Below are 22,340 nucleotides of genomic sequence, written 5' to 3' on the forward strand. Positions count from 1 at the left end.
ATGAGCTCTCTCAATATCTGCATAAACACACTCAGGAAGAAGTTTCCTCTTATGACAGTTCTTCAAAACCCAGTGAGTCCTTTTTTTTTTGTTTTTCTCAGATGGAGCTATTTGATTTTTCATTTAAGCGAGGCTCCAATATATTTTTTAAAAAATAGAATAATACAGTATCAACACATTTTAAAATAACACCAAATGCTACCCAAAGCAGTGGACATTTCCTTAGCAACTACAGCAAGTCATGTTGTACTTCAAGCTTCACTACGGAATCACTCACCAAGACTAATCAAACCACACACAGATTTCCTAAGTTACACAGTCCATTTCACCATCATGTAGAACAGTAATTAAAACTTGGATCAAGGACAGCATTCCCCACCCAACACATTAAAGAATGATGCCAATAAAATTCACTTAAAAATCATGAGAACAGCACTATTGATATCATCACAAGACACAATCACTCCCTCATCAATACTACTGGAACATGTTCTGAAGGATACTGGTTTCCATCAGCTTTCTCAACACATTAGAGTAGACAAATATTTTAAGTATTCTTATTGCACAAACCTGAGGCATGGCACGAGCAGTACCTTTATCACACTGATATGCAAGGCACTGAGGTGCACACATAAGAAAAGGATGAAGGAATTACACACAACAAAGGAAAATCTGAGGTTTTGGTGGCTCCATTTCCATATCCAGAGCCCTCTTGCAAACACAGGGCCCAGTAACAACCAGAGGAACACAAACTAAGAAAAATATCCTGCTGTGCAGGTCAGCTGTACGTGAATCTTTAGAACACAGGGACATTCAAAAATGCCTTATGAAGGAGTATATGGGAATACAGACTTTTAGCAAGGGTATGTAGTGATGGGACAAGGGAGCATTGGTTTAAACTGAAAGAGAGCAGGTTTAGATTAGGTATCTGGAAGAAATACTTCCCTGAGGCTGGAGAGGCCCTGGCACAGATTGCCCAGAGAAGCTGTGGATGCCCCATTCCTGGAAGTGTCTAAGGCCAGGTCCGATGGGGCTTGGAGCAGTCTGGGATAGCGGGAGGTGTCCCTGCCCATGGCAGGGAGTTGGAACATGATGATCTTTAGAGATCCTTTCAACCTAAACCAATCTGTGATTCTATGATATATCGACTTGCCAAACTCATGGAAAGAATTAAACTCTCAGAGTTTTCATAACATCCTGTGTGCAATGAAAGTGCCAGGATTTCTGATGTTATTTTTTTCTCTTACAGGTGTTAACAGTACACAGCAGCAAAAGCCATATGGCACATCATCACCTTAGCTCACAACAGCTAAACTAAGTATCACTTGAAAAGGTGGTGTGGAGAAGGAATAGAAATATTAAAAGCAGCTGTTGGTTAAAAAACTAAATTAAAAACTTCACAGAAATGCAAAAAGTTACACTGTCAATTAACTTGCCTGTTGTTTGGCAATCACACTGAGCTCCACACAGATCTCACAACTTCTACCAAAATAGTAAACAGAGAGTTCTCATGGCTTAGAGTATTTAAGAATGTTGCTGAAACAAACTGTACATTCAAGTGCTTACCGAAAAGACCCCATTCTGTTGCCTTGTCGATGGTCTCCCCACATTTTGATTGCGTTTGGTAGGATTCCAGAAATGGTTAATTCACTCTAGAAACACCCAGACGCCACAATCTATCAAATAAATAATATGACAATAAGCTACAAGGCAAAAAACACACATCATACAAGAAAAACACTGGTGGTTAGAAGGGGTGTGTTTAACATCTGATCATGCTCCAGAGATACACAAGACCACACTTAGCCATGAATGAATTCAAGTGTTGCATTGCCCCACGTTCAAATTTGCAAGCGTCAAACAACTCCTGAAATCAAACTGTCAATATGGTGGGCAAACAATTTGGTATCTGCTTTGATTAACATGAAGCTTTTCAACATGCTGTGCTGTCTGACACTATTTGGGGTGCAGAGAGAAATGTGAGAACGCCACCATCTATAAACAACAAGGACCGCAGCCCAACAACAGTCTGCAATTAATGTTTAATCCAAACTATTTTTGCCAAAAGCTCTTTGCTGTTCAAGGAAATTATTGCTACTACTGGTCTACCATGGGTACCCTGCCCTCAGAAGTCTGTAGAATCAGAGGAGGCCTTGCCAATAAATCATGACAGGCACTGCTCTCCAATGCTGCCCTCATCAAGTTGAGTGACGCAAGTAACACTTGCCTCAACAGAAATCTAAAATTTCACCCACTTCCTCCCACCAGCAGAGAAGGTGAGGATTTCCTGGCGATAACCAAAGCCAGGACTTGAAATAGGAAGTACTTCCGTCTTTCCAAAAAAGAAAAAAAGAAAAAAAAAGAAAAAAAGAGCTGCAGCAGCATGAAGCACACTGAGGGAGACGGCAACCTGACAGCCTCAAACCTGCTCTGGCCGATCCAGCTGTGGTGCTGCAGGAGCGTTGCTGTGACACCAGACCAAGGCTGGGAGACCTGGGGCTCACTCACTGCTCCAAGGAAGTATTATTTAACTCCAGTGATTTGGGGGACAGCCACCACCAGTCCTGGGTGGAACAGCTCACAATATCCTGTTTATTCTCCCTCCCAAAGGTCAGCGCTGCCCACACAGGGGGGCAGGTCGACAGAGCAGGTTATGACAGACCTCACCCCAGGGAGCGATTCCGCACGCCGCTGCTGGCAGCTGTCTGTGCCAAGGAGCTGAGGGTGCTGCCCTGCCAAGAGCGAGTACCTGCTCCCACCAGGACCCATCACCCTCCAGGGAAGGCTGAAGTGGGATGGCAGAGCCTGGTAGGCCTCAGGAACCAAGGGTGTGAAGCTGAGGAAGGCAACCTGTGTAACCATCGCAGATCCATCCACCCCATCTCCTTTTCCAAAGAAACAGGTTCATTCAGCTGGTCACTCAAGCATTGATCTGCTCAAGTTTTACACAGCTCTCCATGCAACAGCAACCTTCGTGGTCCCAAGAATTTCTTCTGTAACTTCATTCATTTCCTTACTTGGAGGTGACAGTAAGATAACCAAAACCCCACCCTCCACAGGGTGAGGACAGGTGAAGGGAGATGGTTATGGCAGTCACCACCGCAGCTGCCTGACACCAGCCAGTTCTTTCACCCCTGAGCTTTTGCAGCCTGCAGACCTGGCATTTCTTGTTCTTCCCTTCTGGATTTCCTCCCCCACCCCAGTTCTCATTAAGTCAACAACCTGACTGTTGCTTAAAAAATAAAAATAAAATTCCTTGCCAGCTGGGAGCTGTTTAGACATAATATTGAAATTATCAGAATGGGGAAAAAAAATACCACTGGACAGATATCAGGCCTGGCACAAACCCAGTGAGCCACGCAGCAATCTCCATGAGTGTGAGGTCATGGTTCAATAGCACAGGCAGCCACACGGGCTCCGACAGTCCCTGCACAGCCTGATTTGCTCCCCCTCGCTCTGCCTTTGGCAATGCACAGGGTGTAAGTTGTGCCAGCTTGTGCTTTTCTGGGTCTGCACCATGGATGACCCTCGGAAGAGAGTTATATTTAACCCAGGTCACCTCAGTGATACGCTTTACCACAGAGCCCCACAAGTCAAGGTGACAGCAAACTGCAGGGCAGGCACAGAAGGGTCTTAGCCTGGCTTCCACTGATGCCAAGATCTCCTGAAGGTGTGCCCTGCTACAACTGCTCCACAAAAGCACACTGTGATGAGACACCGTGAGGATTCACCCTACTGCCACGGGCAGGTAAGTGCCAGCTCAGCTCCCACCTCCCAGCTCGCAGGCAGATGCTGGGAGACAGGTCAGTGTAAGGGAGGCTGTTTGCCAAAGACACCCCAACAGAGCCCAGGAGAAGAGCAAAACACGACAAAAATCCACCCCGAGTGAAGGGAATTGTGCACTGATTAGTTCTGTCACACCTTGGTCACAGCCAAGTGTCTGAGGGATGGCAATGGCATTGCATGCAGTGACACAGCCCGGCCCAGTCCCCTGCAGAGCCCACACCGACAGCTCTTCAGGACAATAAGGATGTGTTACAATTCCACTGAATGTTCAGGAGGGCAGAAATGCATCATCTTTCCCTCCTCCTGTCACAGCTGGCTCTACTTCCTGAGGGTAAAGCCTTGGCTCCAGTGAAGATACAGAGAGCACAAACTAAAGGAAGGGAAGCTCTTTTGTGGTTTTAGTTCCTCCAACAACTGGTGGTTCTGCAACTCTCCCAGAAGTCGCATGGAGCTCCAGATGCTCCCTGGCAATTACACCCAAGGACTTCCTGAGGACCATGGCCCTGCCCTACCCAGCACACCCCCAGACAGCACTGGGAACATTCCTCATTCCACTTCCCCAACTGCATGTGCCAAGCCTTACAGCAAACTCTTGGATCTCTTATTCCAACTTACATACTGCTATGGGAAAATAATGGCATTGTACACAGGAATCGTGCAGCTGAGCCAGACTAAGCAACTTCTTCAGGACTAATTATAGACTTCTGGCAAGGGGCAGAGTGTGAAGTGCCAGCACAGTCCTGGAGCATCTCCTCACCAACTTACACCCAATTTCGCACTTTGTTTTTCAAAGCTGGCAGGAAAAAGGGGGTGATTGGTGATGGACTGGGCAAAGTGAGCTTTCAAAGAGGTGCCATTTTCAGGAAAACACTCTGATCTTCACAGCTTCCCTGCAAACAGATTTTGCCAAGAAGAAATCCAGCAGAGAACTATGCACAAGAACAGAGAAAGCAAGTTGCTGTGGAACAATTTTCTGCATCCAGTAAAGTTTAAGTAAGGCTGAAGAAAGGAAACGGCCTCTGTGAAATTCAAGTACCGCAGGAGGTACAAAAGAAAACATTTCCCTTGGGGGAAACTGCAAGAAGCCAAGACAGCCAATTATATCCAATGTTAAAGTTGGAAATCCCTATGTCAGATGGATTATCAAAAGCACAACACTGAAATTTGAACAAGAAGCGAGAGGGACCCATTCTGGCTCTGCTGGGTGACAGGCTGGAGGATTTTAATGAAAAAAGGGGATGTGTGTGCTTTTGAGCTGTATGATGCTTCTAAAAACATGCAACAGAGACAATTAGGTGAATTTGTAACACACACACCCGTTGTTATCCTGACCTTGCATGTCCCAAAGGACTTCATGAGCACATTCCCAACTGGAAGTGCTGGAAGAGACTGTCACATCCCCAACAGCCTGCTGGGATAGGTCAGTGGATTCCACCTTCAGCAGCGTTTCCAAAGGTAACAACACACACCAGCAGCAACACCAGACTCGTGTGGTGCCAAAGTTTTAAAAGCTGCAGCATGAGGCGTCGCTGCCACCACTAGACACTCCTTTACTTACAGCCCAAAACCCCACTTTGCCCATCACTGGGGATTACATCAGCTAACACGCAGTCCCTATCAGCTCTTTCTGCATCCCAGCACGAATCCAGCCCGCTTCTGTCCATCCCTTTTACAACCACAAGCGTTTGGAGATGGAAACACACATGCCTTGGTGCAAGAAAAAAAAAGCCATAACTGTGATCAGGGCCTCAGAATAACGAGGAGATGCCCAGAAACCACCACTGCTGACAAGGACACAGGCCGCAGGCCCAACCATTTCCACATGGGACACCCCACGTAGGAGACCCCATCCTGATCCAGCGGCCGAGCCTCCCAGTCCCCCAACCCACATCCCACAGGGGCATGGGGTCCTGACGAAGACATCGAGACTGCACCACCCAGCTGCGGGTGCACAGCGGCAGGACCTGATGCCTCAGAGCCCGCAGCGGAGCCGGCCCCACGCACAGCCTGTCCCCGCACCGCGGGTGACCCCAAAACAGCCACCCCCCCAATCTCACGGACTCCAGAGCCTCTCCCCCTCTACCTGGGACAAGCCCACCCTGGGAGCCTCTCGGGCCCCCTCTACCCTTTTCACCACACTAAGCGAGATCCCCGTTCTCCCGGGCGCACCCCTCTATCCCCCGGGGGACCCCCATTACCTCCTGCTCCTGCTCCCGCTCCCGCTCCGCCGCTCCCGCCGCGCACAGGCCCCAGCGCCGCCACGGCGAGAACCCGGAACTTCCGGATCCCCTCCCGCAGGAGTAGCAGGAGCATGCTGGGAATTGTAGTCCTGGGCCCCCTGTTTAGGCCACTCTCTCGGTCACAGCAGCCTGAGCACGGACTACAACTCCCATGATCCCCCTCGCCGCGCACCGCCTACAACTCCCATGATGCCGCGCGGCGGGTCGCCGCGATGGCCGGGGTGCCGCCGCGGTCGGGGCCGGGACCGGGGGTAGGGCGGGAGGTGACCGCCCGCCGCTGGCTCCGACCCCTCCTCCGACCCGCCTAGGCCGTGCCCAGGGGGCTGCAGGGCGGCCCCGGGAGGAGCCGCGGAGGTGGGTCCCGGCGCGTTGTCCTTTGTGGGGGGTCCCGGGCCTGGGTCGTGTCGAGGCTGTGGGAGCGATGACACCTCAGCGCTGAGGGGGAAGGATCGGGGTGGGGCCGCGGCGGGCCAGGGGAGGGTCCCGGGGGAATCCTCGCCCACAGAAAGGTCAGCGGGGTCGGGGGGAAAGGTGAGGACGAGACTCTAATGTGCTCCCCAGAACCCTCTGGGACTGACAGAGGCTCTCCCAGGGGAGGACGGAGCTCTGACCTGCTCCGCAGAACCCTCCAGGGCTGTCACAGGATTTTGGGGAGAGGGTGCAGCTCCTCCAGGTGAGGACGGGGCCATAATCTGCTGCCCGGTACCCTCGAGGGCTGTCACAGGATTTGGGGGAGCCGCAGCTGCCCCGGGTGCAGCGTTGCCCGGTGCGGGGTTGGGGAGCAGGAGTGTCCCGGAGCACAGGGCAGAGTTCGGGGCTCCATGACTTCCCCACCAGCCAGTTTCGGAGGCAAACACTCCCAAGCCAGCCAGCCTGCCTCCTGTTGCTTTCGATTGTGCTCACTTTGGGGCTGGTTTTCCCTGGGGAAGGAGCCGGGCTGGAGGCTCTGCCCGGGAGGGCTGTAGAGGGCACCCGGCTCCCGGGGTGACGCCATCTGTGCCGGCTCAGCAGGAGCGTCACCAGCCTGGTTCCATCGCAGCCACCTAATCCAGGCCAAGGAGGGTCATAGAACCCGCCCTCTGCAAACATGAGGCCTCTGGGATCGCGAGTGCGCGGGACCTGCCCCGTCCAGGGCCGAGTCCCTTCCCCCTCGCACGGAGGTTGAGCAGCTTTCACGGGGGAAATTGGGGCCAAGCCTGGATGAAAGGTGCCGGGGTGAGGGGACTGGAAAGAGCTGGGGCTTCGTGAGAGAGGAAATCCTGCTGGATTAGAGCAGCTTTCCTGACGTCTCACCAGGGCTCGGTGCTGCCTGCTGAGCCAGCAGGGTCGGGCCACGGGTGCTGCCGTGGCCCTGTTGGAGAGCAGAGCATTTGGGGACCCACTTTGAGGGTGAGAGGACACAGAGGTGACACTGTGGGTCACACACAGGTCCTGCCCCAAGGAATGGCTGCAGATGTCCACAAGAAGAAAAGCTGGGAGGTGCCCAATGGGTCCCTGGTGCCGGGAGATGGGCAGCACACGGAGCGATCCGAGAGCCCCACACCGGGGCTGGCACAGGGCACAGAGCCAGGTATGGGGCACAGCTTGATGAGGGGCTGAGCAATGGGGGGGAAAGCAGCTCCTCACACAGTCTGAGCCCTCTGCAGCCCCATGGGCAGGGGGAGATGGGCCCACTGACAACTCCGCAGGGTGCTGCGGAATGTGGAGAAGAGGCAGATCCCTCCCTGCAAGCCCGTCTTCCCTTCACACCCTCTGCCCAGCATGGGGGTTGCATGGACAGACCCTGCATGGCCCATTATTCCAGGGGCGGGCCAGGAGGGCGCCATGTTTGTGCACACCCGCTCCTACGAGGACCTGACGAGTCCCGAGGACGGGGTGGCCGCGGCGCAGAGCCCAGAGGAGCGGCGGGGGGAGCCAGGGGAGCACAGCAGCATGGAGCAGATCAGCAAGGACTTCAGCGAGCTGAGCACGCAGCTCACGGGCATGGCCCTCGACCTGGAGGAGGAGATGAGGCCGGGCAAGGAGGGGAAGCTGGAGCAGTCCCCGCAGACCCCCCGCCGCGACTCAGTGCTGTCAGGGAAGGAGGAGGAGGATGTGACCATGGACGCCTGGCGCATGCACAGGAAGCACGTCTTCGTGCTGAGTGAGGCAGGCAAGCCTGTGTACTCCCGCTACGGCTCTGAAGAGGCTCTGTCCAGCACCATGGGCGTCATGATGGCTCTGGTGTCCTTCCTGGAGGCCGAGAAAAATGCCATCCGGTCCATCCATGCAGGTACCGCCCTGGGGGAACATGGGATGAGGGGGTTACAACCTGCACATCTATGTGCCTGCTGCCCTGGGCCACATTAGCTGTCCCCAGGGGCAGATTGGTTGCTGTGGGCAGAGGCTGCAGCCTCTCTGTAGCCCTGGGGAGCCAGGCTTATAGATCTGTCCCTGGCCTCCCCGGGGTCTCCCTCCCAAGCAGATGGCTACAAGGTGGTCTTCGTGCGGAGGAGCCCACTGGTGCTGGTGGCAGTGGCGCGCACCCGGCAGTCGGAGCAAGAGATCGCCCATGAGCTGCTCTACATCTACTACCAGATCCTGAGCCTGCTCACCTGGACCCAGCTCAACCACATCTTCCAGCAGAAGCAGAACTATGACCTGCGCCGGCTCCTGGCCGGGTCCGAGCGCATCACCGACAACCTGCTGGACCTCATGGCCCACGACCCCAGCTTCCTGATGGGCGCCGTGCGCTGCCTGCCCCTGGCAGCCAGTGTCAGGGATGCCGTCAGCAGCAGCCTGCAGCAGGCCAAGGCCAAGAGCCTGGTCTTCTCCATTCTCCTCTCTGGGAACCAGCTGGTGTCTCTCGTGAGGAAGAAAGATCAGTTCCTCCACCCCATTGACCTCCATCTGCTCTTCAACCTCATCAGCTCTTCTTCCTCCTTTCGGGAGGGTGAGGCCTGGACTCCTATTTGCCTCCCCAAGTTCAACTCCAGCGGTTTCTTCCACGCCCACATCTCCTACCTGGAGCAGGAGATGGACCTGTGCCTGCTGCTGGTCTCCACTGACCGCGAGGACTTCTTCACCGTGTCTGACTGCAAGCGGCGCTTCCAGGAGCGCCTGCGGCGGCGGGGGGTGCACCATGCCCTGCAGGAGGCCCTGCGCGCCCCCTTCTACAGCGTCGCCCAGGTGGGCATCCCCGACCTCCGGCACTTCATCTACAAGTCCAAGAGCTCTGGGCTCTTCACCAGGTGAGGCCCAGGGGAACGATCAGGCCAAGGCCACAACATGGGGCATATGCCAAGCTCCTTCTCCAGGGGGCTAAATAGGGTGCTGTGTTCCTGCAGCCCCGAGATTGAGGCTCCCTACGTGCAGGAGGAGGAGAAGGAAAGGCTTTTGGGGCTCTACCAGTACCTGCACAGCCGGGCCCACAACTCTTCACGGCCCCTGAAGAATATCTACTTCACAGGCCCCCGTGAGAATCTTCTGGCGTGGGTAAGGCCATTGGTGGGTTTTGGTAAGCCCATCTTTCCTGGTCCTGCATGGTGGGAAAAGGGGGTGGTGGAAGTACACAACACCAGCTCCATGGTCCCCTGGGAGCCCCTCAGCCTGTTTTGGGGGTGAGCCTTCCCCTGTGTGAGAGAGACATGGGCAGGGATAGCAGCAAGAGCTGGTGAATTTTGGCACCAAGGGCTATGCTGTTGTGAACTCAGTGCTGTGGAGAAAACCTACTCTGGGGGCAAACTCCAGGATTTGGTCCTCCCACTTCTGAGCAAACCAGATGTCACCCATTTAGGGTACCGCCTCATGTCCCTGCACTGGAGCCCCTGTGCCCATTCCCAGTAGCCCATGGCAGGAAGATGCAGTGCCAGCTCGAAGTCCTGTTCCCAGCATGTAAATCCTCTTCCTTCTCCCAGGTAACCAACGCCTTTGAGCTCTATGTATGCTACAGTCCCCTGGGGACCAAGGCCGGTGCCATCAGTGCTGTCAACAAGCTCATGAAATGGATCCGCAAGGAGGAAGACCGACTCTTCATCCTCACACCCCAGACGTACTGATGGGCATTGCCCAGGGCATGGTGCCAGTTGGGAGCAGCCCTGCTGTGGCAGGGAGCCCATTCCCAGGGATTCCCAGGCCATGCATCCAGGGGAGAGGGCACGGTGGGACCCCAGAGCACAGGCAAACATCCCCTGAGGGACTGTCCAATTCGGATGTTAGAGATGGGGTACACAGGGAAAGGGAAAGGGGTGAGCAGGACTTCCTCGCTGCAGGCAGTGCCCCAGCTGAGGAGCTGCCCTTCCTCTGTGGCCCCCCAGCTCCGTCCCTAGAGGGTTGCTGGAGGGGAGCAGAGCCCCTGGGTCCTGCTACCTGTGCCTGGCATCTCCTTTCTCTGACATCCTGTGGCTGTGCCAAGGGTGGGGGTCCCCAGGGGAGATGTGGCAGCACTCAGGGGACCCCGATGCTGCTGTGCCCACAGATGGAGGGTGACATCACCCAGGCAAGGGACAGGGCTGTCCTGGGGCATGCACTGCTCTCCCTGCCCTGTGGGAGCTGGACCCCCCAAGTGTCAGGGAGTCCCTGGCAGTCCCATTGCAGGTTTGCTCCCTTGGCATCTGTATGAGCCCTGACCCTTCCCACTGTGGCTGTGAAAAGGATGTCTCTGGGGATGGTGGCAGGCAGGCAGAGTGGGTCAGCCTGCCCCAGCTTGGACAGAAGGGTCCTGCCCACCTCCCCAAGGGGACACAGAGCAGTTCCAGAGAGATCTGGGGTGCTGAAGTGTCCATTAGGGTCCTTGTGGGCTTGTGGTGCTGGATCTGTGTAGTGGATTTTAAAGGGGCAGCTCAAGCACAGCCCCTTTGAGACTCCACTGGCACAGGGCCCTGGTGCCCCTAAGCCCAAGGAGGGTCTTTCCCCTGGCACAGGAGCACCTGCCCCCAAACCCAGCCCCTTGAGCCAGCTATGCTGAGCTTAGTGCACAGGAGCCACCTCCTCCCCAGCCATCCCCAGGCACTGGTGTGGGGCTGAGTAGCTGTGAATGGCCCTACTCCCTGTTTTGGTGCTGTCTGGATAGTGCTGGGGCAGATGTTTGAGGATGGCACTCTGACAACAAGGGAGCTGAGAAGGACCTGGCGGGCTCTAGCACAGGGATCTGCTCCTGTGTTTATACTCCTGCCAGAGTGTAATCGCTTGTCTTTGCTCATAAACATTATATGGACCCTAAGTCAAGTCTTGCCGCATTCGTTTGTGTCTGCTGGAGTGGGAGGATTGCCAAGCTGAGGGGGAAGTTTGGTCCAAGACTGGATACGGTGCAGTCCAGCCCCGGGGACCCGCGGGGGGGCAGGGAAGCTGAGAGGGAGCGGTGTGAGGCTGCCGGGGCTGTGCTGGCAGGAGGCGGTGCTGGCTGGAGATTGGGAGCGGCGATATCCCCGGGCTGAGCTGGCCCGAGCCAGCTCATGTCGAAACGGAGCCGAGAGGCTCAGCCGGGGGAAGGAGCTATTGAGTAAGGCCCGGGGCCAGCGGAACTGCCGGCGCTTGCACAACGCGGGGCGGGAGCCTGGAAGAGCCGGGGCTGGCCAGGTGGCAGGGACAGGAGGGCCCATTTTCGAAGTGTTCAGCCCTTCCTGGGACCAAAGTCCCCAGCTGGCTGAGGCAGCGCCCTGCTCAGCTGCAGGAAAAGTTCACGTGCAAAGGGACCCATAGCCCGAGGGCAACAGGGCACTTGGAGGGCAAATCCACGTATGGATCGGGATGTAAAGCATCTTCCTGCATCCTTGGAAGTGCAGTGGTAGCACTTCCTGCCACTGCCGACAGATAGGGAGGAAAGGGACATGAGAAATAGTGGGCACAACAGAAGTAATCCCCATGGCTGCGCTCGCAAAGCTGCGGGTGCCCCAGCCCTGCTCTTGCTCCCCGGCTAGGGAGCCCGGTCCCAAACCTGCCGCACGCCCAAAGGCTGCCCCATTCCCCTGGAAGTGAGCAGCAAACACGGTGCCCGAGTGGGAGCTTTAGGGCAGCGGCAATTTCGATTCCATGTGTCACAGGGTGTCGGCCGCCGCTGTAGCAGCGGGGCCGGGGGCTGTGGCCAAGCGTACCAACATGCAGGACCCCACAAGTGCCCTGGGATGCGGGGAGCCGCCTCCCAGCCATGGGAACCCGCCGACGGCCACCCGGACCTGCGGTGGGTACCCGAGGCACCGTGCGAACCCTGCACTCGTGTCCCGATCAGAAGCCCCGGTTCCCATCCATGTCTGTCCCCAGGAGGTGCCCTGTGCCCCTGCGGGCACCCCGAGCTGCGTGTTCCTCCGAGCACCCCCGTACCCCCGGGCTGCGTGTGCCGCTGCCGGCCCTCGGGGAGCCCCAGACGTCCCGGGGGCAGGACCGGCCCCCCCGCCCCGCCCTGTGCTACCCCGCTCCGCCCCGCCCCGTCCCGTCCCGTCCTGCCGCTCCTTCTCCGTCCCGGCTCCGCTCTGCTCCTACCTGCCCTGGCACGGCACGGCACGGCAGCGCCCAGGTGAGCGCCCTGCCGCCTGGCACCGCGGGATCGGACCGGACCGCACGGACCAGGGCGGGCAGCCGGACCCAACGGGAATTCCGGACCCGGTGAGCCGCGGTGTGGGCGGGAGTGAAGACCGGGGGTGCGTCGGGGTCCCTGTTCCGGCAGGCTAGTGGAGGCCTTGTCTCACTCCCGCAGGGATCCCCCATCCCCGTTGCTGTCCTGAGGGCTAGCAGGGACCCCATCCCAGTGCCCGGGAGGGGTCATTGCAGGGCAGAGATGCCGCGGGGTGTCAAGTGGGGTCTGGAGTTGCCAGAAGGCAGGATTTGTCCCTCTGCGACAGGCAGATTGGCTTCACCTGCCGCTCCCGGTATTTGGGAAGAGGTTTGGTGTGGCCGATCCTCCCCACACAGCAGCCCTCATCGTCTGGCCCCTGGGAACACCAGCACACCCAGCTGTGGCAGTGCCCCAGGTCCTAGCCTAAAAGCAGTAGGTAACACCCCTCCTTCTTTATTTTGGCAGGTGCAATGGTGGCTCGTCCTTGGTGTATCCCAACCCTGCTGGGTGCTGAGCACCGTCAGTAACCCCGCACCAGTGGCACGGCACGGCACAGCATGGGTCCGTTGTGCCTCATGTGCCTCTGGGTGGTGCTTGCCCTGGCCCCGCTAGGCACTGGCGCCTGGGAGTGCCCTCGCATCCCTTACAGTTCCACGAGGAACTTCTCTGTCCCCTACACGCTGCCCCGCCTGGATGCCGGCAGCCCCATCCAGAACGTTGCCGTCTTTGCTGACTCTGATGGCCCAGTCGCTGTCTTTGTAGCCGTCCGCAACCGCATCCTGCTGGCCAGCCCTGAGCTGCGCCTCCTCTCTGTCCTCATCACTGGCCCAGTGGGCAGCACCAAGTGTGAGATCTGTCGCCTCTGCCCAGCCACCACAGATGGCCCGGAGGACATGGACAATGTCCTGCTGCTGCTGGACCCACTGGAGCCGTGGCTGTACAGCTGTGGCACGGCACAGCACGGGCTGTGCTACCAGCACCAGCTGGAGGTGCAGGATGGTAAGGTGGCCATCACAGCCACACACTGCCTGTACTCAGCCATAGGCAACAGCCCGACATTGTGCCCTGACTGTGTGGCCAGCCCCCTGGGGACCACTGCCACTGTAGTGGCCACCTACTACGCCTCCTTCTTCTACCTCGGTTCCACCATCAACAGCAGTGTGGCAGCCCAGTACAGCCCACAGTCGGTGTCCGTCCGCAGATTGAAAGGCACCTTGGATGGCTTTTCGGATGACTTCCAGTGGCTGACGGTGCTGCCGCGATACCGTGACAACTACACAATCCAGTATGTGCACTCCTTTGCCGACGGGGACCACGTCTACTTCCTGATGGTGCAGCCGGAGCGGCCAGGCTTGGCAGTGTACCACACACGCCTGGCACGGCTCAGCACCCACGAGCGCGACCTCCGCCACTACCGCGAGCTTGTCCTCGACTGCCGGTTTGAGTCCAAGCGCCGGCGCCGGCGGCGCAGCAGCGAAGAGGATGCTGAGCAGGACATTGCCTACAATGTGCTGCAGGCAGCCCACGCTGCCCGCCCTGGTGCCCGCCTGGCCCGTGACCTTGGCATCAACGGCACCGACATGGTGCTCTTCGGTGCCTTCGCCGAGAGCCAGCCGGAGAGCCGGGTGCCACGGGAGAACTCAGCTGTCTGCGCCTTCCCACTCCGCCTCCTCAACCAGGCCATGGAGGAGGGCATGGAGAAGTGCTGCGGCACCGGGCACCAGCCGCTGCTGCGAGGGCTCAGCTTCTTCCAGCCGGTGGAGTACTGCCCGCAAAACGTGAGTGCTCCACCCTGCACTCCAGAATGCAGAGCCTGGGGGTCGGCTGGGATGTGGGCAAGTGGGTACAGGATTCTGGGAAGCCCTGGTAGAGCAGGGTGGATGGTAGGGTGGGGTAGGGCAGGGGGAGAGAGGCATCACACAGGTGTGAGTCAGCCCGGCAGCCACTCACCACCTGTTGCAGGGGCTGTCATGCTTCAGCAGCCCCAGCCACACCAAGGAGGCAGGGTGCTGGTGGGGGTCCAGCTTGGCTCCCCACCTCACCAACAGGTCTCTCAGCACATGGGCACACTGCTGCATGCCATGCCCTGGGCCAACAGTCCCTCCCTCTCCTGGTGTGGCCTCCCCAGAAGCACTGACTCCAGCCCCCACAATGACTGTCCCTGGATCCCAGCCAACCTCTCCAACTTGTTTATGGAAGGAAAGGGACAGGGAAGCCGTGGGCCCTGGGTGCTCTCTTGAGTGGATGCCTGAGGTGTTGCCTGCTCCTGCCTTGTCCCCCAGGCTCAACCACCGCCTTCTCTGGGCAAATAAACCACAGGCGGAAGTGCAATTAGTCACCAGGGTTCCTCGTCTGCCGCAGCAGCGGGGCAGGAACACCGTGTCCCAGGTACAAGCCCCAGCATGGTCAGGACACATATGGGTGGTCGCCCCAGCAGGCCCCCCTCATCCCAGCACATGACACGAGTTTCAGTGTTCTCAGCCAGGCACGGGGCAAGGTGCAGCCAAATCCCCTCCTCTTCCCACTCGGAGCAGACAGCTCACTGCTGCTGACTCACTCTGCAGGAGGGTGAGCCCAGAGGGGACCCCAGCCCCATTCATCGGCGATGTCCAATGGGGACCCCGTAGCTCTTGGTGTCCCACTTCAACTCTGCCCCCCACTGTGCTCCAGGGGTCAGGGAGGGCTGGGGTTGGGGTGTGCATCCCCTGGTGCCAGCACCGATAACCACATCCAGATGGAGTGAGAGGGGAGGGCAGGATCTGACGCCACACGGGGCTTGGGGGAGGGGCTGCAGATGTGTTTTTTCCCTTGAATTTTCCCAGCCTGGAGCAGAACTTGGGCAATCTGGTTCCGCCCCAAAATGTCTCACAGCTGGAGTTGGTGCCTGCCTTTGAGGGTGTGGGGGAGTCGGGGTGCCAGGGCCAGCTTCAAGGCACCAATGCCATGCTTGGCTGTAGGTTAACCTCTCAGCACCAGTGATCAACACCAGCTGCTGGGACCAGCCCACCCTTGTCCCCGCTGCCTCCTACAAGGTGGATCTGTTCAACGGGCAGCTGGCCGGTGTCCTCCTCACTTCCATCTTTGTCACTGCCCTGGGGGATGTCACTGTGGCCCACCTGGGCACAGCAGAGGGACGCATCTTCCAGGTTAGATGGGGAACCAGCTGGGGTGGGGGTTCCATTGAGCTGTGGGGTGCACTGAGCCTCCTGCTCTGCCCCACTGCAGATGGTGCTCCAGCGCTCCAGCTCCTACCTCCTGACCTTGGCCAATTTCTCCCTGGAGGAGCCGGGCCCAGTACAGGGTGCCATGGGGTCACAGAACCATTCACTGTTCTTCGCTGCTGGCACTAAGGTGAGTGGGGAATATAGGGGGTGTAGGGTGGGCACTGAGTGCCACATGCCTCCCTCACCTCTGCTCTCCATCCCCAGGTCTGGCACTTGAATGTCACCGGCCCTGGCTGCCGCCACTTCTCCACGTGCCAGCGCTGCCTGCGTGCCGAGCGTTTCATGGGCTGTGGGTGGTGCCGGGATGGGTGCACGCGCCGCCACGAGTGCACCGGCCCCTGGGTCCAGGACAGCTGCCCACCCGTCCTCACTGACGTAGGTCTGCGCTGCCGTCCCCGTGCTCGCTACATCTCCCGTGCATTTGGATGGGGAGGGAGGTGGCAAATGGGGTGGCATGTGGGGGGACCCCCTCCCCGGAGTGGGTGTTGGGTCCCTCAGGGAAGGGGCTTTCTGGACCTGCAACTGTCATGGGTCAGGTCTCTCGGTGTCACGGTTGCTTCTCCCACAGTTCCACCCCCGGAGTGCCCCACTGCATGGTCGAACACGGGTGACACTCTGTGGCATGACCTTCCGTTCCCACTTGGACCCTGACCCCAGCCGCAGTCCCCCCAGTGCCTACCAGGTGACAGTGGGGCAGCGAGGCTGCACCGTGCTTCCACAGGAGAGCAGGAGCTACAGGTGTGTGATAGTGCTAAGAGGGAACCGTGGCAGAGAAGGCTTTGGGGCTGCCCCCTGGCCTGTGGCTGATCCACATCCCTGCCCTGCAGACCCCTGCCCACCTCCCGCCGCAAGGAGTTTGTGGATGTGCTGGTGTGTGAGCTGGAGCCAGTGGGTCCGGCAGCAGCGAGGGGCCCAGCCAACGTGGTGCTCACTGTGGAGGAACCCACCAGACCCTCTGGTTTCCATGTCCAAGGCTCCGCCACCCTTAGTGGCTTCATCTTCGTGGTATGGTGCCACACTGGCAGTCACCCCAGCTGCCCCTGGCAGGGTTGGGGGGGGGGGTTGGCTCACCCACCCACCCACTCCACTAACCCCATCTCTGCTCAGGAGCCCTGCGTCAGAGCCCTGCACCCCCTTTTTGGCCCCCAGGGTGGTGGCACCCAACTCTCACTCCAAGGCACCCACCTCTCTTCTGGGAGCAGCTGGAGGGTGATGGTCAATGGCTCCGAGTGTGCCCTGACCGGGCAGCCCAGGTATGCCCCTGCCCTGCAGGCATAGCAGGGTCGCTGGCAGGAGACCAACACAGGGAACCCCTGCAGTCCTGCTGTCCCCCATAACCACAGCTGCTGTGTCCCCAGGCAGGACAATGGGACAATTCGATGCACAGCTCCCGCTGCCAGTGGCCTGGGTGCAGCCAGGGTGGCCCTGTGGATTGATGGGGAGGAGTTCCCAGCTCCTCTGCCCTTCCAGTACCGCCCTGACCCCTCTGTGTCAGCCATTGTCCCCAACTGCACCTATGAGTAAGTCCAGAGGCTCCCTTCTCTTGGGTGGGGGGACATTCCTGGCTTCCAACTGTCCTGGCTGGGCTGGATAAGCTGCTGGGTTTCGCATGCACCCCAGGCATGACACACATTTTGGGGACCACATCCCTGGGTCAATGTGCACCCCAGGGCCAATGTGCCCCCCGGAGACCACATGCACCCTGGGTACCATACGCACCTGGGATCTTGATCCCTGCCCACCACAGGGGCTCGATGCTCACCATCATTGGCACCCATCTGGACTCTGTGTATCGTGCCAAGATCCGCTTTGAAGCCAGTGGTGTGATTACCACAGCCACAGTAAGCACCTGGGTGGGAGGCCATCACCTCCTGGCCCTACCCTGCCTACCTCAATCCCCTGGTGGGCACCATTCCATGCCAGTACCCAGCATCCCACTGCCCACAGGAGTGTGAGGACCCACTGGCACCAGAGTGGCTGCTGTGCCGCAGTCCAGCCTTCCCCTTCGAGAGCAAGGTGGATGTGGTGCTGGGGAACCTGAGTGTGCTGCTGGATGGCACCGACGGCCGCTGGCTCTTCCGCCTCCACTACTACTCCCAGCCCAAGGTCTTCCTCTTGGGTCAGGAGGACAGGCGCCTCCACCTCAAGCCTGGTGATGATGCGATCGAGGTGCATGTATGTGGGGCAGTGGGGTGAGCCAGGGTAGGGGGTCCCACCACCAGAACCCCCAGGCTTAGGGCTCTGTGTCTGGGCAGCAAGTGGGTCTGAACGCCTTGGCTACCTGCATGAACATCACCATGACAGTGGGGGGCCGGGACTGCCACCCCACCGTCCTGAAAAACGAGGTGACGTGCCGCCTGCCCCGGGAGCTGCGCCTGCCCCCTGCTGGGGCCCTCATAGAGGTAGGCACCCCCCATATGGGCAACCACCCCTCCAGGTCCCCCACACCAACCCTGCTGAGCCCCTGCTCCTCCAGGTCTGCATGAATGGTGCCTGCGAGGCGCTGGGCTGGGTGCTGTCCGCCCCTACCTCGCTGGACCTGTTTGCCAGCCTGGCCCTGGGTGCTGGCATCACCTTTCTAGTCTGCTGCATCCTGGCTGCCGTGCTGTTCCGCTGGTGCTGGAGGAAGAGACGAGGTGAGTGCCATGCTCACTGGGCACACTGATGCCCCCCAGCTCCACACTGCTCATCACCCACCATACTGCTCCCTGCAGGGACAGAGAACCTGGAGCTGCTGGCGCAGCCTGGACGCAGTGACCCCCCTGTCACCACCCAGCGCCCTGGCGTGGACTACAGGGAGGTCCTGGGTAAGTGGGTGTCACTGATGGGCGGTGGGCCGCTCTGTGCTGCCGGCTCTTACCCTGCCTCTGCCTGTCCTGGCAGTGCTGAGCACAGCAGACACTCCCAGCCCCATGAGGACCCGCACAGGAATCACCGGTGCCACTGCCGCTGCCATTGCTGGTGCCAGTGCAGCAGGTGGCGGATCCCCCATGCCCCTGCTCAGAGCAACATCCTGCTGCTTGGAGGACCTGCAGCCGGAGCTGCTGGAGGAGGTGAAGGACATCCTTATCCCCGAGGAGCGGCTTGTCACCCACCGCCACCAGGTCATCGGCAAAGGTAACTCTGCAGCCCGATTTGGCTGTGACATCACCCACTCACCATGTACAGTGCCAGCTTTGTGCCACCTGTCCCTGCAGGGCACTTTGGCAGTGTCTACCATGGCACCTACTCGGACCCACTGTTGGGGGACCTCCACTGCGCTGTCAAGTCCCTGCACCGTGAGTAGCGCCCGCTCCCATGCGCGGTCCCAGTGCATGGCAGCAGAGCACTCCACAGCTCAGCTCTCGGCAGGCATCACAGACCTGGAGGAGGTGGAGGAGTTCCTGCGCGAGGGCATCCTCATGAAGAGTTTCCACCACCCCCAAGTGCTCTCGCTGCTGGGAGTGTGCCTGCCACGCCATGGACTGCCTCTTGTCGTCCTGCCCTACATGCGCCATGGGGACCTGCGCCAGTTCATCCGTGCCCAGGAGAGGGTAGGGGAATACCCCAGGGGGCAAGGGGTGGTGGCGAGCCAAGGTTGCTGTGCTCACCACTCCCATCCCACAGAGCCCCACAATAAAGGAGCTCATAGGCTTTGGGCTGCAGGTGGCCCTGGGCATGGAGTACCTGGCCCAGAAGAAGTTTGTGCATCGGGACCTGGCAGCCAGGAACTGCATGTGAGTGTGGCTGTAACCACCAGACCCCCACCACAGGGTCACCCCAAGAGGCTGGGGGTGCCCAGGGGTCCCCACCTCAACCTGCTGTCCTGCAGGCTGGACGAGACACTGACAGTGAAGGTGGCTGACTTCGGGCTGGCGCGGGATGTGTTCGGCAAGGAGTACTACAGCATCCGGCAGCACCGCCATGCCAAGCTGCCTGTCAAGTGGATGGCATTGGAGAGCCTCCAGACCCAAAAATTCACCACCAAGTCAGATGTGGTAGGCACGACCCCTTTCCCTGTCCCCCATCTCCATCCCACCTGCATCTCCCACAGCAGCTCTCTGCTCGGCAGTGGTCCTTCGGTGTGCTCATGTGGGAGCTACTGACACGGGGAGCATCGCCATACCCTGGGGTGGACCCCTACGACATGGCTGGCTACCTGCTGCGGGGCAGACGCCTGCCACAGCCCTCCCACTGCCCTGACACACTGTGAGTGGAGCTGGGGGTGGGCAGGGTGGCAGGGGGTTGTCTGAGGGGCTGCCAGCACTGACTGGGGTGTCGGGGCAGGTACCGGGTGATGCTGAGCTGCTGGGCACCGGCTCCTGAGGAGAGACCGTCATTCACGGGGCTGGTGGGTGAGCTGGAGCATATCCTGGCCACGCTGGAGGGTGAGCATTATGTCAACCTGACTGTCACCTATGTCAACCTGGACTGGAGCACCCCCTTTCCTCCTGCCCCACCGGGTCAGCTGCCTGATAGTGAGGGTGAGGATAATGAGGAGGAAGAGGAAGAAGAAGAGGAGGACACATCCGTGTGCTGATGGGATGCCCTGCACTGGAGGGGCTCCTAGACTCCCATACACCGAGGGCACACTCTCCCAAGGAGGGATAAACCATGCATCCCTATGGGATGGGTGCTGGGAGGCAGCTGGGTGCTGTGGGGAGCTCTGCGATGGCTCACACCAGATCCTGCTGGGTGGTCCCCAGCCCTGGTACTGTGCCACAAGGTGCTGAGGAGCTCAGTCCTGAGCTGGCTGGGTGCTGGGGAACTCAGGCCCTCAGTGATGAGGCTGTACTGTGGGGTCTGGAGCTCACTCCCACAGTGGCTGGGTGCTGTGGAGGCCCAGGCTCAGCCCCAGCAGGTGCTGTGGAGTGACCTGGCTCTCCCAGGGCTTCCACGGAGTTTGCAGCCTCTTGTGTGCTTGAATCACTCATTAAAACCTAATTATGTTTTTTTTCCCTGGCTGGGGTTGTGTCTTTGAGGGAGTCATGCGTCAGGTTGGCAGCACCCCTAAACCCCTGCATGAGAGGGGTGTCCCCAACCCCTCCCAGGGGCACCCACCTCGTAGGGGGCACAGGTTAGGGTGTACCCACCATTCCCGTGTCAGCCATGGGAAGCCAGCTGCACACTGGTGCTGGCATGGCCACCCCAGCACTGTCCCCCAGTGCCCACCATGCCAGGGCTCCCCTGTGTGCCCTGTGTCCCAGCATGGCCCCCTGAGTTTGGGGTGTCTGGGAGGTTTTTCCTAAAAGTTCCCCTCCCAGCCACATCCAGCTTGTGGTCAGTGTTGCTGTGGGGCATGAGGTGGTGTGGGGACCACTGTGCTCCTGGACATGGGGTCATGATGTCCCTGGGCTGCAATTACGTGGCATGTTGGTCATAGTGCCCCTGGGATCATGGCATGATGAATTCCATGGGGCAGGGCATTTTGGTGCCTGTGGGAACACAAAGCTCTGGGATGATGAGTGCCTGAACATTGGACTAGGGTGCACTTGGGATCATGGGCTCACAGAGCCCAGGGCATGGGATTGCAGTGGTGTCCATGGGACCACAGTGCCCAGGAAGGGCAATCACAGTGCGCACACAGTGGCACCCAGCCCACCCACTGCTCCTCACCCTGTCTGCCTGCACACGGTCCCAGTGGACACACTGCTCCGGGCTTGGGGCTGCTCTCTGGTGACCAAGATTTGTTACCACCCTCTCTTGATGACACCTTTATTGCTTCAGTGCTACCTGTGCAGGGGGGAGTGCAGCTCATGCTCCAGGGCATGCCCAGAGGCAGGCATGGGACTGCCCTGGTGCAGGGCAGAGCAGCTGAACTCCCCAGCTGTGCTCACTGCCTGAGGAGCTGGCTTTCCCTGCTCCTTTTGCTGGTGGTGGTGGCAGAAGTCACATCTGTGAGGAGCTCACCCTGATGAAGAGATCCTCTATGCTGCAATTTTGGGGCAAAAATCCCCTACAAGAAGACAGCAGAAAAGAGGAATGAAGTAGTGGACATCACTCCCTTGCATGCAGGTCCAGAGTTCGAGGTGGGGGGATGACAGCAGAGTCTAGGGATAGATGGATGGATGGATGGGTGGATGGGCAGGAGTTGCCTGGGGCAAGCCCATGATGGGCAGCAGATGCTGAAACATGCCCAGTCCATGGCCGTGGGCAGCACCATTCCTGTTCTATGGCCAGCCACGCAGGTCCTGCCACCAACACTGGCTTTAAATAAAACCTCGGCTGCTCATTAAGCGGTGCCGGAGCCCGGGGCCGTGTCAGCTCCCATCAGCCAAGCTGTCCGTCTCCACTGGTGCCTCGCACCTGCATGGCTCCACCACTGCACGCCGGAGGGTATTTTTAGTGCAGCCGGGTCCCAGCATCCCACGGTTAGGGCAGCTGCCAGCACCATTCCTCAGTTTCCCTGCAGTGTGGCTGCACTGCACCCCTCGCCTGGCTTTTGGTGTGAGCATAACCCCCAGTGGGGGTGCTGGCCTTGCCCATGTGAGGTCAAGCAGCGCCATCTTGGCTCTGCTGCTGAGTTGCGGTGGCAACGGGAAGGCTCTGGCACCTCATGGTTATTAGGGTTGGATGAGAAAG

The 22,340-nt window shown here is 58.9% G+C and overlaps 3 protein-coding genes across 7 annotated transcripts in view; 2 read left to right on the forward strand and 1 right to left on the reverse strand.

Annotated features, from left to right (window-relative positions):
• RBM6 (RNA binding motif protein 6) overlaps positions 1-6,055 on the reverse strand; it is a 57,120-nt gene extending 51,065 nt beyond the window's left edge. For both annotated transcript variants that reach the window (XM_071550620.1, XM_071550619.1), the window contains exons 1-2: positions 5,985-6,055; positions 1,567-1,676 (exon numbers count right to left, since the gene is read on the reverse strand). In XM_071550620.1, coding sequence (XP_071406721.1) covers positions 1,567-1,610 — 44 coding nt within the window. In that variant the 5' untranslated portion in view covers positions 1,611-1,676; positions 5,985-6,055. The remainder of the gene's footprint in view (positions 1-1,566; positions 1,677-5,984) is intronic.
• A 155-nt stretch (positions 6,056-6,210) lies between these two features.
• Positions 6,211-11,220, forward strand: MON1A (MON1 homolog A, secretory trafficking associated). Its single transcript, XM_071550623.1, has 6 exons — positions 6,211-6,380; positions 7,455-7,596; positions 7,831-8,298; positions 8,491-9,256; positions 9,353-9,500; positions 9,923-11,220. Exons 2-6 carry the CDS (start codon positions 7,470-7,472, stop codon positions 10,061-10,063), a joined length of 1,650 nt encoding a protein of 549 aa, XP_071406724.1. The 5' UTR covers positions 6,211-6,380; positions 7,455-7,469; the 3' UTR covers positions 10,064-11,220.
• Positions 11,221-12,431: 1,211 nt separating this feature from the next.
• MST1R (macrophage stimulating 1 receptor) lies at positions 12,432-20,714 on the forward strand. Of its 4 annotated transcripts, none has more exons than XM_071550616.1 (21): positions 12,432-12,516; positions 13,021-14,333; positions 15,513-15,701; positions 15,781-15,906; positions 15,984-16,154; positions 16,348-16,517; positions 16,607-16,784; positions 16,887-17,032; positions 17,138-17,299; positions 17,527-17,620; positions 17,727-17,954; positions 18,035-18,181; positions 18,256-18,415; positions 18,494-18,586; positions 18,663-18,896; positions 18,977-19,057; positions 19,131-19,312; positions 19,386-19,495; positions 19,591-19,756; positions 19,831-19,967; positions 20,046-20,714. In XM_071550616.1, the coding sequence occupies exons 2-21, from the start codon at positions 13,113-13,115 to the stop codon at positions 20,296-20,298; spliced, it is 4,248 nt and encodes a 1,415-aa protein (XP_071406717.1). In that variant the 5' UTR covers positions 12,432-12,516; positions 13,021-13,112; the 3' UTR covers positions 20,299-20,714. The 4 variants fall into 4 exon arrangements, with proteins under 4 accessions (XP_071406717.1, XP_071406716.1, XP_071406718.1 ...); XM_071550615.1 differs by having other exon boundaries at positions 12,445-12,605; XM_071550617.1 differs by having other exon boundaries at positions 12,445-12,605; positions 19,425-19,495.
• Positions 20,715-22,340: the final 1,626 nt, after the last annotated feature.

The sequence above is a fragment of the Pithys albifrons genome, chromosome 3 (genome assembly GCF_047495875.1).
Source record: "Pithys albifrons albifrons isolate INPA30051 chromosome 3, PitAlb_v1, whole genome shotgun sequence".
In the NCBI taxonomy this organism is placed as follows: Eukaryota; Metazoa; Chordata; class Aves; order Passeriformes; family Thamnophilidae; genus Pithys; species Pithys albifrons.

What these genes read in the sequence shown, in the direction of transcription:
- MON1A (XM_071550623.1), top strand. Translation starts at nt 7,470, where the DNA reads ATGGCTGCAGATGTCCACAAGAAGAAAAGCTGGGAGGTGCCCAATGGG. An exon ending in GGCACAGGGCACAGAGCCAG is followed by an intron (nt 7,597 to 7,830) that starts GTATGGGGCACA and finishes CCATTATTCCAG; the next exon opens with GGGCGGGCCAGGAGGGCGCC. An exon ending in GTGAGAATCTTCTGGCGTGG is followed by an intron (nt 9,501 to 9,922) that starts GTAAGGCCATTG and finishes TCCTTCTCCCAG; the next exon opens with GTAACCAACGCCTTTGAGCT.
- MST1R (XM_071550616.1), top strand. Translation starts at nt 13,113, where the DNA reads ATGGGTCCGTTGTGCCTCATGTGCCTCTGGGTGGTGCTTGCCCTGGCC. An exon ending in GTCCCCAACTGCACCTATGA is followed by an intron (nt 17,300 to 17,526) that starts GTAAGTCCAGAG and finishes TGCCCACCACAG; the next exon opens with GGGCTCGATGCTCACCATCA. An exon ending in GGACTACAGGGAGGTCCTGG is followed by an intron (nt 18,587 to 18,662) that starts GTAAGTGGGTGT and finishes CTGTCCTGGCAG; the next exon opens with TGCTGAGCACAGCAGACACT.